The sequence below is a fragment of the Nematolebias whitei genome, chromosome 15 (assembly GCF_014905685.2).
Source record: "Nematolebias whitei isolate Nwh7 chromosome 15, NemWhi1, whole genome shotgun sequence".
In the NCBI taxonomy this organism is placed as follows: domain Eukaryota; kingdom Metazoa; phylum Chordata; class Actinopteri; order Cyprinodontiformes; family Rivulidae; genus Nematolebias; species Nematolebias whitei.
In genome coordinates this window covers 20,197,800-20,213,844 of record NC_056512.1, presented here as the reverse complement: position 1 = coordinate 20,213,844, position 16,045 = coordinate 20,197,800, and the positions used below count along the sequence as shown (strand labels likewise).

The following is a 16,045-nucleotide window of genomic DNA, read 5'->3' as shown; positions in this document are numbered from 1 at the left end:
TATATATATATATATATATATATATATATATATATATATATATATTAGGCGTTTTTAAACCCTTCCACACTCTTGCAATATTTTAAACAGACCACAGCATGTCATGATTGCAGCTTCCTGCCTCCTCTGATGTTTGCCACCAGCAAGCGCTCTTGACCACGCCCACTTCCCCGCTCTGCACAGAGATCAGCTGATTAGCTGCAGGAGGAAGCTTATCCTACAGCGTGGGCCACACAGAGGTGCAGGAGGAAGCTTTTTCTGCAGGTGTGGACTGCACTAATGTGCAGCACGTGCTAAATAATTTTAAATTTATTTTAAATAAAAATTCCATGCCGATCGTGCAGCTCATCCATCAATCAGCCAATTGTGCGTCATGTCCACTCTTATTTTGAAAAACCGTGATAGAGCGAGTCCACGATGAATGAACTGCAAAGTAGCGAGGGACCATTAGTTCTGTAGGCAGGGTGTCAAACTCAGCTGCTGTTTTGGTGTCAGAGATGTGTAGCTCCGGTGATCAGGATCAAAAGTGACTCTCTTTTTGTTTTATTAGGGAAACGTGGGAAAAGTATTCGCACCAAGACGAGCTGGATGACTCCGGTGGAGTTTATGAATGAAGGATTAGGTCATAGAAACGGCACCTGGAGGAAGGACATTGAGAATAATGGAAAAGCGCTTGGTTTTCTCCTGGAGGTAAATGTGGTCGGGGGTGTCTGAAACCACATCTGTTGTCATCACTAAAAGCTGATTGTTTGTTTGTTTTTTAGCTTCATGAACTGAATGTGTATAACTTTGGCCACATCTCATTTATGTTCACATTTGGATCTTTTGCTTTTCTGAAACACAGAATAATTTACCAACATATCAGAGTGTCATAGCCGGTAATGTAAAGAGAGAATCCAACCATTAGTAGTACAAAAACATTTACCTGGGATTTACCTGTCTAAGTAAAGGTTGAATGAATGAATTTCATGTGCTCAGGCAGGATTATAAATTATTTTTTTGTCTTTTGCTATTTATTCATGCCAGCTCATGTTGACACTAACATGACAAATGGGGAAATTATTCAACCAGTGAAGTTGTATCATGAAACCTGTCAAAGTGATTTTGATTTAAAGTGTAAAAGGTTTTTTAAAATGAGGTTGCAGGAACTTTTCAGCCAACAGTGTTAAATTATGAAACAGAGAGGAATGATGTTCATCCCTCTCTTTCAGGAAAATGGCCTGGTGATCCATTCAGAGCAGTGCCTTTGCAGTCTGTGTGAATCAGACCAAGAAGCCATGGTACGGTTGTCAGTACGTGAAAAACATGTCCTCATCCAGCATTTTGTTTGAAAAATTACATTTTATTCATGTCCTGATACATGCTCAATAATTCAGGTAGATGATTCTAACAAGGTCGAGTCAGGTCCTCTGGATAGATTTTGTTGAAACGTTTCGTCTTATGCAAAAGATGAAGAAGACTGAAGAAGTCTTTTGGATATAAAACAAAACGTTTCAGCAAAGAAAACCCATTAGATACATTTTATTTAGTTTTTGATTGCAAACTGTGCCTTTGTGCATACAAACCTTTTTTTTTAATTTCAGTGAATGAGTATATGAATCTGGGTTTTCATAAACTATGAATCATGACGCCATTGTGTTGCATTTGAATATGACCGCTGGCGTGGCTCGTTTGTCTTGACAGAAGAATCAGCGAAATGATTATGAATGCTCCATCTGTAAAGTTAAAGGAAAAGAAGACGTGAAAGTGTGTCATTACTGTCCAAGGTCGTTCCACAAGAATTGCCACGTGCCTTGTATAGAAGACAACGTTACAGAGTGAGTATGATGAGTGTACAAGTGTGCACATCTTTCATGGTGTACTCAAAAAGAGCCACACTCCATGGCAGGAGAAGAGTTTTAACTGGTGTTTCCTTGTGAGGTCAGATTTTCAGGACAGGTTACACTGTATACATGAAGTGCATATGAAGACCAGTCATCTGGCCGGAGCTGCCTTCTCAGCTTGTTTTTATACTTTTATCAGTTCAGCCGAGTTCACAGAACTTGGAGGCGTCCTTGGAGCCAGCTGCACGCTGCAGCCTCACTCAGCTCCTCATCCAGCTCTCTCTGCTAACTCAAACATGTGTTTCATGGGCAGAGTTAAGGTTCTCAACCATAGTAATAAAAACATGCATAGCTTTTGACCAAAAATTCCCTAAAACACGGTCACAATTTTGGATTTAGTGCATCCATTTAATTGAGCAAGTTCTTGAAAATGTTTGACATTTATTGAGCAAGTTCTTGAAAATGTTTGACATTTGCTCCTGGAATGCTGTAGCTTTTGTCTTCTCTGGTGCAGTTTGCCCACATTAAAAGTAAAGAGTTTATATATGTATTTTGAGAATGTGTTTATTTATGTCTATTTAAATAACTGACAGTGTCCAGCGCCGTTTGCGGTTAACATCAGATCTTTACCATCTCCTGAAAGCTGGGGTAATGTCAGCTCAGGGGAAGAACAGAGGAAGTTTGTCAATCTGCTGCCCTTTCACCTTCACAAAAAGAAGGCAGACATGTCAGGAAGGGTTAATAGTGTGAATGTTTATGAACCTTCACACTATCGAGATCCATTTTTCTTCCATACGTTTGTTTTTTAGCATCTTTCTTGTTCCACAATTTTTGTGCTATTTCAACAAATCAACTTTCAAAACGTTCAGCTGTTTCAGGACAACCCTGCTATGACTTTAGGTATTGGTGCAACTTCAGCTTTTTGAATTATTTAGCCTTTTCTGCCACTTTTTTCTCATAGAAAATGAATTGAGCTCATTTTACATCCTTCAAATCTTATGATCTGTTTACAACCTTTTACTGTTCTGGTTCAGCTTCTTTCAACTTCCATGTGCAAATTTAAACTTTTTTTCAGATACTTTTCAGCTAATTTCAGCTGTTTTTCTTAAAAATCCTTTTAGATTCTTTCAGCTAACTACAACATTTTTGTGCTTCTTTTAACTTCTTTCTGCTAAATTCAACTTTTTGTGTTCTTTTCAGCTTTCTCTGCTATTTCAGCTACTATTTAGCTTTTTATGCTAATTTTAGCTTTCCCAGCTAATTCGAAAGTTACGCATGTAACTACAGTTCTATGAATCCTGGATGACCGAAAGAGGGTGGCGCTGAAAGCACTGAATTTTCCCTTCACGCATGCGCCGTTCGAGTAGTAATTCCAGCGGAGTCACAGGTGTGACACGGATGACCAATAAGAGGCTATATAGCCTGACATAATCCGCATCATCTTTGGATCTCCCCTCTGCTCCTACAGAATCTTCTTGCGGAATGCAAGGATTCTGAGTGACAGAGAAGCTCTTGCGATCATCCGGGTTTCATAGAACCGTAGTTACATATGTAACTTTCATTCTATTTCATCCCTACTGACCGCCAGAGGGTAGGAATGTGTGATATGGCATAAAATTCATATCACGATATGTATTGTGAAGGGTGGCAATAACGATATATATCACAATATGTTTTAGGTATAAAACATGCAATAGGAATGGGGAAAAAAGCATAGGGTGTCTTTTGGCCATAATTTATTTTAAATTAAGAAAATTCCACTACTAGGTCCAGAGAGTTTTTAAATAATAAACAAATCAAGTATTAGGCTTCTTTCTTGTAGTGCAAAACAGTGCAAAATATATCAAATGTAGTTTTAGCCATATGTTTTAAACAAAATAATATGTTAACTCTTAACAGTTTCCAGTGTTCTCACTTAAGAAATGAACAGCAACAGAGCAGGATTTTACACTGAAACACTTCACCCTCCAATCCTCTAGTTGGCGCCTCCTTCCGCTTTAAGGAGAGTCGACACAAAATGATTCTGTGGCCAGAGGGTCTCGCAGTAAAATCACACAACACAGCGTTCTTTTCACAGATCAGAGAGCAGGTTTCTCTAAAGCTGACCAGCGCTTACTTTAATTTTTGATGGGAAAAAAAATACTTTCGATGGAACACAACGTTTTGCACATGCGTCCGAATACGGCAACACTACGGCAAGCTGGCCGTAGTTAGCTTGTAGCTTCACTACTTAGTTCTCGAAGAAAAGACTTTAACACCACTTACGCACAGTTTTCAACTAAAAAAAGTAACGATTAAACTGACAACTCTGATTTTACATCAGACACAGCATTACTGCGGTTAGCCGGTAGAAGACCAATCTCTATCGTAGGCTAAATTTCTATAGTTTCTACCGTGTACCGTATATACCGTGCATTCCTACCAGAGGGCAGTGCTGAAAGCACTGAATGACTAATACCAGCAATGTCACAAGGAATCTTGAGCACATACTTCACCGAGGAGGCCCAGAGGACCCTTGCAGAAGAGCCTGGCCCAAGGGTTGAGGGGTGGCCACGTTAACGCTGTAACATCTGGTAAACATGCTTGGGAACGCCCATGATGCTGCAGCACATATTGCTTCCTGCGGAACCCCTCTTAGGGCCGCCCAGAAAGCAGAGACGCTCCTGGTAGAGTGTGCCTTCATGCCGACCAGCGGGGGGTCATGCCCTGTGGCATAGGCATGGCAGATAACATCCACGATCCAGTGGGAGTGGTGCTGTTTGGAAAGAGGACAGCCTAACCTAGGGCCTCTGTAACAAACAAACAGCTGGTCTGAACATCGTATAGCAGCGGTAGCTGCAATGTATGCCTCCAGTGCTCTCACTGAGCACAACAACCCAGACCCATCCCCTCCTATGTGTGTGTGTGTGTGTGTGTGTGTGGAGGGGGGGGGGGGTATGTTTCTCCCTCAGGTACTCCTTCCATGGAGAGACGGAAAAAAGAGGAGGGCCCTGCCCGCACGCCTTAAGAAGGCACTTTCAGGAGTGGACTCCTCTGGTTGCGGGACGTCTAGCTGCAGCTGTCTCAGGACCATACACATGATGTCCTTCATCGAACCGTCACCTGACCCACTAGCTGCACTCCGAGATGAAGAAATTGAATCAATCTCTGAGGCCTGAGATGACTGCCCTTCTTCCTCACCTAAAAAAATGAGAGGCAGAGGCAGCCAAGGGTAATACATCCTCTTCCACAGCCAGCTCAGGCATGAGTGAGGAGTAGAGTCTAGGCGCTGCCACTGGCTCAGCCCCCAGTTGGCATGCCTGATAAAAGGACTTCAACGCCACCAATTCTGTGGACAACAGCTCCACCCTCATGGAGAGGTCCTGATCATACTTGGCTTGTCTCTTCCTATGAGAGGCCACAGAGACTGTGAGACTGCGACCACAGAGACTGCGGCCTCAGTCCGGCACTTGGAGCACCTAGGTGGTGCCTCCTGCCCAGAAGGCAGGAGGTCCCTGCTGAGCTCGGGGGCAAAACTGGGCTAGCCGAACCACTTTCATGGCATGAAGCTGAAGTTCATGCAGGGGTTCTCTGACAGAGCCTCCACCAGATGGTCATGCCCAAGGCAAGCAGGACACAGGTCGTGACCATCACCTGCCTGGAGCACGGCCCTACAATCGGTGCAGCAGTGAGAGCCATCCATGCTCCTTACTTCAGGCAGCCCTTTTCAGGATAGGAGGCCGATGCAGTCAGCTCAGTCCAGTCTAGGATGAAAGGATAGGCCGAGAATTGGGAGGGGGGACGTGCACGCTTGCCGTCACCAATTAACAAGGCATAGAAACTCAGACAAGCTGCCAGAACTCAGACAGGCTAACACTGCTAGCTCAGCTTGTTAAAAGAGGACAATTACCATACCATACCATACCACTTTATTTATAAAGCACTTAAAACAGCAACAAGGCCAACCAAAGTGCTGTACAGGCAAAACAACAGGTAACACACAAAGCAAAATACAAAATGAGGTAAATCAGAATATAGACAAAAACCGATGCAGATAATGATGACAAACCAGTGTAGAGCATACAGGATCAAAACACAGATCATCTTGTGTTGAAAGCTATTGAATAGTAGTGAGTTTTTAAACGGGACTTGAAAACCGAGAGGGAGGGGGCCTGTCTGACAAGCAGAGGTAACTCGTTCCAGAGTCTTGGTCCTGCTACAGAGAAGGCCCTGTCACCTCTGCGCTTAAGACGAGTTCCTGGAACTGTGAGGAGCAACTGGTCCGCTGACCTCGGGGAGCGTGGTGGGACATACGGTTGTAGCAAATCAGAGAGATGGGGGGGCGACACTGTTCAGTGATTTGTAGACATACATGAGTATTTTGAACTGGATTCGAAAGTGAACCGGTAACCAGTGCAGTGAGGCCAAAACTGGTGTAATGTGCTCTCTTTTGCCTGTACTGGTTAAAAATCGGGCTGCTGCATTCTGGACAAGTTATAGTTGTGCTATGGAGGTCTGACTGATACCAAACAGGAGTGAATTGCAGTAATCTAGCCTAGATGTAATGAATGCATGTATTACTGTCTCCAGGTTCTTTTTGGACAATATGGGCTTCAGTTTAGACAGCCGCCTCAGTTGGAAGAAGCATGATTTAACAATCATGTTTACATGATTGTTAAGTTTCAGAGAAGGGTCCATTATCACGCCCAGATTAGTGACTCTGTTTTTCTGACAGGGTTAGAGCGAAAAGGTCGATGCAGTGGTTTGTGATCGTGTCGTTGGGAGGGAACAACATGACTTCAGACTTCTTTTCATTGAAACTTAAGAAATTTAAAGCCATCCTGTCCCTGATGTCAGCCAGGCAGTTGAGCAGCGGTTGAATAGAGCATGTACCATTGTGTCTTAGGGGGAAGTAAATTTGACAGTCATCGGCATAGAAGTGGAAGGGCATGTTGTGTTTCCGGAAAATAGCACCAAGCGGCAGCAGGTATAAAGAGAATAGGAGGGGACCCAGTATGGACCCCTGCGGAACCCCCCATTTAAGCTCTGCCTCTGCGGAACTAAAATCCTTGATGGATACACAAAAGGATCTGTCAGTGAGGTAAGATCTGAACCAATTGAGGGCTGATCCTGTGACGCCCACCCACTGATCCAACCTAGCAATGAGGATCTCCTGGCCGATGGTGTCAAAGGCAGCTGTGAGGTCCAACAGGACAAGCAGCACAGAATCACCGGTATCTGTGAATCTGAAGATGTCATTAAAGACCTTCAGCAGGGCAGTTTCAGTGCTGTGGAGAGGTTTAAAGCCAGATTGAAAAAGCTCTAAGATGGCGTGATCCTCCAGGAAGCACTTCACCTGGGACTCGACTATTTTCTCCAGTAGTTTAGAAACAAATGGGAATTTGGAGACAGGCCGGAAGTTGGAAATGAGTGAGGGGTCAAGGTTTGGTTTTTTTCAGGAGAGGCTGGACGGCAGCATGTTTAAAGGTTTTTGGCACCACACCAGTGGATAAACTACTGTTTACTATGGCAAGAATGGACGGACCTAGAGTAGGAAAAGCCTCCTTTAGTAGTCGAGGGGGGGACCGCATCAAAGGGGGAACCAGACGGTTTCAAGCTGCACATGACCTGCTCTAGAGAAGATAGTGATGGGTTCAAAATGGTCAAAAGGAGCTACAGATTGAGGTGGGATGGATGGGTCATGATTTGGAGGGGAAATGAGAGCCCTGGTGGTCGCAATTTTTTCCACAAAGAAATGTAGGAAGTTGTAGCACAGCTCAGTCGAGGCTTCCAGAGGTGATGGTTCAGTGAGGTGGAGAACAGAGTTTAGGGTGGAGAAGAGGACACGTGGGTTGTGAGAGTTTGAGGTAATTATATCAGAGAAGAATTTTGATTTAGCAGCTTTTACTATTTCCTGATAACAGCACCAGCTCTCTTTAAGTATCTGGAAAGAGACCTGCAGCCTATCTTTCCTCAACTTTCGCTCCGCCCTCCTACATTGCTGCCTCGCGGCCTTGGTGACGTCACTCAGCCAAGGTTCTGCTCTGAGTTTTGATTTTTTGGTTTTAACAGGTGCAACATGATCCATAGTCTTTAAGCAGACAGAGTTGAACTGGGATGTCAGCTCCTCAATGGTGGTGAGAAACACTGGGGGCTGAATGATCATTTCAGAGTTATAAACATCTGTGAAACGTGTGGCAGTGAAGTGGTTAATGGTCCGGGTGCGACGTGCAGGAATGCACGGCTTAGGAGTTAGATGGGGGAGGGTGAACTCAAACTGGACTGGCATGTGGTCTGAAAAAACATTATCACCAATAACAAGATTATTAACAGTCATATCATAAGTTAAAACAAGGTCCAGTGTATGTCCACGCTCTTGGGTGGGACCGTTTACATGCCGAGTTATTGGAAGCAATTGGGAGAGGGGGCACGAATGCTTGCCTTAACTAATAAAAACAAGGTCAGAACGTAGGGAGGCTAATACCGCTATCTCGGTCCAACCATTTTATAAGGTTGGTGAGAATGATTGGGAGAGGGTGTGCGAATGCTTGTCTTCACCAATTAAAAACAAGATCAGAACTCAGAAAGGCTAGCATTGCTAGTTCAGTCCAACCGTCTATGAGGTTGGTGAAAACAATTGGGAGAGGGTGCGCAAACGTTTGCCTTCACCAATCAAAACTAGGCTAGGAATTCAGCTGTCTACATAAGCAACAACAAACTTTGTAGCACAATACCAACTGACCATGTGGTTGGAAGCCTCCAACAAACGGGAGCGAAGCAGACCTCCAGCCAACGGGCAGTCGGGCCTCCAACAACAGTGAAAAAGTTCAAGGTCCAAAGGGCTGACGCCATGAAATAAACCAGGCGCAAGAAGAAAAAGGGAGCAGAGCCACGGATTACGTCAGGCTATATATTCTCTGGTTGGTCACCCATGTCACACCTGTGACTGTTGGAATTACTACTCCAACGGCACTTGCACAAAGGAAACATTCAGCGATTTCTGCGCTGCCCTCTCGCGGTCAGTAAGGATGAAATAGAACATTTTTGCACTCACTTTAACTTTTTTAGGCCTAATTCAGCAAAAATGTACTCTCTTTACTTCCTTCTGGTAAATCAAGCTTCTTTCTGATTTTTTTAGCTACTTTTCAGCTGCTTTTGTGTGTGCAAATTTCAGCTTTTTTTTTTCAGACAATTGCCACCTTTTTGTGCTCATTTCTGCTTCTTTCTGCCTAATTGGGCAAATGTGTTCGTTCAACAATTTCCTGCGGGATCAATAAAGTTTTATCTTATCTTTCTGCTTTTGAATGCCAATTTAAGTGTCTTCTACCTTTTCAGCTACCTTTTTAGCATTTTTAGCTAATATCAGCTGTTTTCTGATAAATTCAAGTTTGTTGTGGTAATTTCTGCTACTTTCAGTCTAATTAACTTCTTTCTGCTCATTTAAGCTTGTTCAAATTATTTCTGCTACTTTCAGCTTTTTCTGCTATTTCAGCTACCATTTAGCTGTTTTATGCAAATTTTATGCTAAATTTAATCCACTTCACCACTTGCTCTTGCCGAGATTGGATGCTTCTCCTCTCCCTCTCTGCTTTGTTTTGCTGTTCTGTCTGTCTGTGAAACTGCTTGTGAGACTCTCTTGCATTTCTTCTGAACCATAATTATGGACTTTTTGATCAGTTGGTCCCTCAACTCAATTTACAACATTTCTTCGAAGAGAAGACAGGCTTTAGGCGAGCCAATTTGTCCTGTTGGCACGCACGCAGCTGGATATCTCATCGACTTGAAGACTTGATGATGTTTCTATCTCTGCTGCCATTTGTGGATTTTAAGGACGCATATTTAATTGGATTCACGATAACTGATTCCTGCTTTTTGGATTCGGCTGGTTGCTGGTTTTATCAATCAATCAAGGAAGTCGTCAGCAGCAAATTAGTACCCGATCACGCTGCTTGCCTTTATGATGGCTTGGTTTGTGTCTTGAGTACCCAGACTCGAATGCTTTGGGCAGAATGGATCAGATCTTGGGGATTTTACTCGGACACGTTCCTTTGGTGTGGCCATGTATTTTGGACATTTCGGAACCGAGTGGACCAACACAGACTCAAGGTAGATGTCATTAAGTTCTGCCTGTCCCCAAAACAACTGTGTGTTTATCTGAATTTGGCTCCCTTGGCTGGCCTTGAAGGACATCTTATCTGAATTTGCCTGAAGAAAATGTGATCTGACGCTCACCACCCCCTCCCTGAGGAATTTCCAACTGATAACCAGATGAATCCAGCTGAATAAACTTTGTGTCATCATTTCAGGACTCTTGGATTCTCATAGACGTTATTCTTGGCCATTCCTCGACATACCTGGAGAATGTTTATGGATCTCATCGGAGGACATTGGCTGATTATTCCATCCTTATCATAACTTTTACATTGCCCCCGAGAGCATCTATGAACATGCTCACCGCTTTCGGCTCCCCCCTCTGCAGAATGTCTATGTCACTATGTGCTTGTTTGTGCGAGGTGTTTTTTTTTAATTTTAGAGGGTTTTTTTCTCAGGCATGAAAAAAAAGTCTGATAGGAATTTTTTTCGCCTCTAACTCCTACATGTGTCCATTTTACCACTTTTTGTCTGTCCAACCAGGTCTCACTTGTAAATGAGTCTTTTAGGCTCAATGTGATTTATCTGTCTAAATAAAGTTTGAATGAATTTATCTTTTTCAGCTAATTCCACATTTTTTGGGCTCGTTTTAGCTTTCTGCTTCCTTCTGGTAGTTTAAGCTTCTTCATGCATTTTCAGCTACTTTTTGCTAATTTAAGCTTTTTTTTTTTTTAGCTCACGTCCTAATTTTTATGCCAGTTTCTGCTTATTTAAATGTAATTCAGCAAATATTTGTTCTTTCTGCTTTCTTCTACTAACTTGGGCTTGTTCTTTCATTTCAGCTGTTTTTCAGCAAGTTCTTCAGCAAAAAGCATTCACACTGAATTTCCACAGGAAATGCAAGTTCTCTAGTTTATCTTCTTCTCCAGTGATCAGTGTTCAGGAGTTGTTTCAGCGCAAGTGCAAACAGTCCTGTTGTTGCTGTTTAACATTTGGGTCACAGAACTTTATGGTCACAGAACATTTGAGCAGACAGAGATTCACACAGAGGTTAACTAATGGAAATAATGGGCACAAAATGTTCTTCTGTTTAAACTAATATTTGTTTGTTTTGTGTGTGCAGGAACGGCAAAGGATGGAAGTGCACGTTCTGTGTTTTTAAAGCCAGCCAGAAGACCGAAGCTGTCATGTCCCGTCAAATATCTCAACACATGCTGGTCAGTGTCCGTCTGTCTTTCTCCGTCTGTTGGGTCTGTCTCTGTCGCTCACCCCTCTTCATTCACTGACAGGAATGCCGCTATCTCCTCATGTTTCTGTGCGGCGCTGACGAGGAGCAAAAGTTTTCCTCCAACCCCAGATTTGATGTAAGTCACTTTTTATTAGAATCTTTCTCATCTAACGTAAAAGCACCTTCCTGTTTGATCCCAGCTTTATGCATGGCTCTATATTTGTAGTGTTAATGTACATGTATTCAACATTTAAGTTTTATGTAGTATACTGGTAATATTGTTTCTATTTATGTTTTATCTAGTCAACTTTGAAAGGATTTTCTGTCATATAGAATAACTAGTAATAGTTGGTGCCTAAACAGAGGTTAGAGAAGGCGAGCCTGTGATTGGGAGATCACAGGTTCGAATCCTCGGACCATAAACAAAAATGTGGGTGGGCAAGGTGAAACACCCACACCTGCTTCCACCCTAATTCACCACACTCTGGGCCCTTGAGCAAGGTCTTATAGAACATTCTCAGCTCAGCAGAGTTCAGCAGAGTTCAGCGGGTGTCCTTGAAGGCAGCTGCAGCCTCCTTACAGCACTTTTTTTGAGCAAACGTATGGTTCATGGGCATCAAAGAGACATCCTTCAGTTCGAGACAAGAGAGTTTTAGGGGACAGTTTGGCTGTTTTGGAGAGAGAACTGAGCTCCTTGTTCTCAGGGTTGAGGGGAAGAAAGTTCTCAGCCACAACAATAAAGCACAATAAAACATTCGTAACCTCTGATCAACAGTTCTCTAACGGTAGCGTTCTTTCAAAATAGTACACCATTTTAGAAAAACATTAGTTTATAATGTGGAAAAACAATATGAAACAGGCCCTCATTTGGCTTGCTATTAGCTTAGCTTGGACAAAAACTGTTTATACTGATATCACAGCTCTAAAGTACAAACTAATTAAAGCTATTTGACAGAAGATCCTTTTGAAAATGATCAGACTGTCTCTTGGTGGAAGAAATAAGCTGTGCTTCACACCAACAGATAGCAAGCTACTCCAGGTTTGTTCAAACTCTCACATGGCTGGACAGCATAGCGAAGAGACTCCAGAGGAACCAGTACCAGGTTGTTGGCGAGTTTGTCTCTGATGTTCTGTACATTCTCGCCGAGTGTGCTAAAATCAACCAGGCAAGAAATCCTTCACTTATATTCTTACTTGTTTTCTTCTTCTTCTTTCAGTTGTTCCCTCTTCAGGGGTCTCCACAGGGAGTCACCCTCCTCCATCTCACTCTGTTCTCACTCCAAATACCTCCATATCCTCCCTAACTGCATCCATACTACATCTCCTCTTTGTCTTTTTTTTACTTGCTTGCGATAGATGAAGTTTTTCCCTAATTACCCATGTCCCAGGAGAAATTTGATAGTCGACTCGTATCTGAGGCCAAAAGTCTGATTCAGATAAGCCACAATTGTTGATTTTCTTCAGGCAGACTGTTTTATTTAATTTCTCGTCAACCTTGAGTCCTGCTGGAACTTTTCCGGTCCAAAATGGCCAGATTTATAGATATTTCACTCCACTGATCCATGTTATGAGCCTCCTCAAGGTCGATCCCAACATGATGGCGAGTCTTAGAAGCCGCAGGTGGCCTGTGATTCTCACAAATCGTCTCCATCTTATGGTTTATCTTGTAAATCAGCTGATTTTGAATCCTCATAGCACGAACCAAACACAGACACAAACTCAGATGGAAGCTTTGCCATGAAAAAACTGCTGCCAATGTCTTCAAGTTAATAAAAAGGCTCCGCCGATGCCAAAGAGCAGAACCCCTGCTATCATAAGTCCAAATATATCAACGTCTTCAGCGTCCTCCTGAGACAGAACTGAGAGACACATCAGCTGCCAAACTCCCCACGAATCTCTGATGTACCCCGCAGCATGAGTCTCAGCCGGACAAGAGGGCTCTCCAGGACCCTGTTGTTTTGATGAAAAGATTTTGTCGATTGCGTTGAAAGTCCAGCTCACCAGATCCATAATAGCGTTTTTCGTTAGGTAGATGTGTACCAGGAGCTCCGAGACACACAGAGAACAGAAGCAGGGGGGAAAGGAGAACAGGGGGAGGGAGAGGACAGCGTCTGTCTTGAGCGAGAGACAGAGGATTTAAAAAAAAAAAAAGAGTGAAGTGCTCTATTGGGAAAATATAGAACAATAGGATCTGTACTATAAGATGGAGCTAGGTTGTTGAGAGCTTTGTAGGTTAAAAGTAAGATTTTGAATTCAATTCTGAAGTTGACAGGGAGCCAATGGAGAGAAGCTAAAACTGGAGAGATATGATCTCTCGTATTAACTCTGGTTAAGACTCTGGCAGCATTCATTCAACCTTTATTTAGACAGGTTAATCCCATTGAGTCTCGGGGACTCGTTTACAAGAGAGACTTGGTTTTAACAAAGATTGATGACAACCGTAGACAATCATAAAAGAAAGCATACAAACTGAGAAGAACAAGTGAAAGAAAATGGTATTTAACAAACAAAACAAAAAGCAGCTAGATTATAAAGTGATGTAGAAAACTAAAAACAGGAACTTAACAGATGTTTGAAGCCACTTAGAGAGGTCAAGGTCGAGAGCTTCAGATCTTTTTGTAAGATATTCCAGGAAACAGGAGCGGAGCAGGAGAAGGTCCTTTTGTCTAGTTCAGTCCTCACTGAGGGAACACTGCAGGTAATAATGTCCTGAGAGCGCACGCTGTAGCTGCACTCACGCAGAGACATGTAGGAGGAGATGTATGAAGGCAGCAGACCAAGAAGTGATTTAAAGATGAAAATGTACCAGTGAGAGAGTCTGTGTGAAGTTAATGATGTCCAGTTAACCAGTGAATACTGGGTGCAGTGGTGGGTACGGTAGTATTTTGGATCAACTGAAGACATTTTAAAGAAGTATTTGGACACGCAGATAATAAACCATTACAATAGTCCAGTCTAGACGTGACAAATGCATGAACCAGTTTTTCTGCATCATTTTCACAGGTATATATTGTTTTTACATAGAAATAGCATCACCATCTGTAGCTTTCTGAGGTTGTTTTTATTAACGGTGAGGATTTCATCCTCACTTCTGCGACCTGTAGTGTATTTTTTTTAATCGCGTGTGCAGTTACGTTAAAAGATGCCACCCATGTAGGATTCTGATCCAGGTATTCTACTGAAGACTCTCCCATTTTTATTCTTATTTTTTAATACAGATCTTAACTTGAGCTGTTTTATATATTTATTTGTGTTTACATTTGTATTTTGTTTTGCAGAACAATGCTGAAGTCTTTGCCATGGGTGAACATCTGAAACTAGTTTTTGACCAAGAATTTCGGAAGGCCTTCAACATCCAGGATTAGACTGGACAGATGTGCAACGTTGGCACCCACGCTCCTAGAATAATATCTATGTTTTTGTCCTCAATTTAAAATCAAACAAATCTTCCATCATTGTTTTTGTAGTGTACTTTTTCAGATTTTTTATTTTTGAAGTGTTCAATCAATTGTAGAGGATGATTCACCAAATACTGGACTTGATATTTTGGGATACATTTTTTGGCACAATGAGCACTATCACCTCCTGATGTGTTTATTTTACATTTCAAAGTGAAGTAACCATAACCATAGGTTGTTTTAAATCTGGCCAAAGCTTATTGTATTAGTTACATATTTAAAATTTAAGTTATTTTGGGGTATTTTGATGAAGTTAAAAGAATTTTACAATAAATATGATTTTAAACTGATTCGGTAAAAAGATTTGGATGTACCGTAACTGAAAAATATGTATTTCCAGTCTGTCAGCTCCGTGGTATGAAACATAAAGCTCACTAATAAAATGTTGTTTCCTGTGAAAATGTCGTGTGAATGCACACTGATTTATGCTGAAAGCTGCTAAGGTTTAATCACTGATCTGTTGATACAAATCAAATTTGAACAGCTGGAATTTGCTGAAAGAAGCAGAAATGTGTAGACAAAAGTAAACGGAGTAGAAATGAGCAGGATAAGATGAAACCGGCAGAGAGAGGCTGAAGAGATTACAAAAATATCTGAAATTGACATAAAGAAACTGAAATGATCAGACAAAATGTGTAGAAAAGTTGAAAGGAGAACAAAAGGCTGAATTTAGCAGAAGCTGAAATGAGATGAAAGTAGCTGAAGGATCCATCCAGTGGTGTAGTCTACATTTCTGTAGTGGGTGCACTGTGCTTAGAAACCAAAGTACACTGGTTAGTACAATGTAATGGTTAATTTATCTTGATTTTTAAGCATATTGAACATTTCCAAATTTCTCTGATGCTTTTATTTGAATAAATGAACAACTGTGCAACAGTTGGCTTTGTATTAAAAACGTAGATTTTTTTATGAAACACTATCAAAGCAAAGCGCAGCATACAGATAGATTGTTACAGATGTGGTTAACTGCTGTTTCATGTATCAGTGACACGTGTCTAATAATATGTCGTGTGTCATTGGGCACTTTTAAGTTGGTATACTGAAATTCTTAAGCTTTTCTAGTGGGTGTACTCCGTATGCACGAGTATCATGTAGACTACACCCCTGGATCCATCCACCATCTTTACCCGCTTCTTCCTTTTCGGGTCACAGGGGTCACTGGTGCCCATATCCAGCAGTCAATGAGAGGCAGGAGACACCCTGGACAGGTCTCCAGTCCATCACAGGGACACATGGAGACAAACGAGACAAACAGCCATTCACTCTCTCACACCTAGAGACAATTTAGAGTTACCAGTCAGTCTAACACAGGGGCTGTGGGCCAAATTCAATAATGTAGTACATGAAATGTAAATTCATCTTTAACCAAAGTCAGTTTATGTATTATACAGTTATTTAACCTTCCATTCTGTATAAAGAACATTACAGAACAGAAAATATAACAAGTCATATAAAAAATTAAATAT

At 42.0% G+C, this 16,045-nt stretch overlaps 1 protein-coding gene across 1 annotated transcript in view; it reads left to right on the top strand.

The window, feature by feature from the left end:
- The window catches only part of LOC119421510 (nuclear body protein SP140-like protein), a 20,104-nt gene extending 5,507 nt beyond the window's left edge, over positions 1-14,597 (top strand). The window contains exons 5-11 of the mRNA XM_037688860.1: positions 551-690; positions 1,212-1,280; positions 1,684-1,817; positions 11,017-11,110; positions 11,183-11,257; positions 12,144-12,287; positions 14,400-14,597. Of these exons, the coding sequence (XP_037544788.1) occupies positions 551-690; positions 1,212-1,280; positions 1,684-1,817; positions 11,017-11,110; positions 11,183-11,257; positions 12,144-12,287; positions 14,400-14,486 (743 nt within the window). The 3' untranslated portion in view covers positions 14,487-14,597. The remainder of the gene's footprint in view (positions 1-550; positions 691-1,211; positions 1,281-1,683; positions 1,818-11,016; positions 11,111-11,182; positions 11,258-12,143; positions 12,288-14,399) is intronic.
- Positions 14,598-16,045: the final 1,448 nt, after the last annotated feature.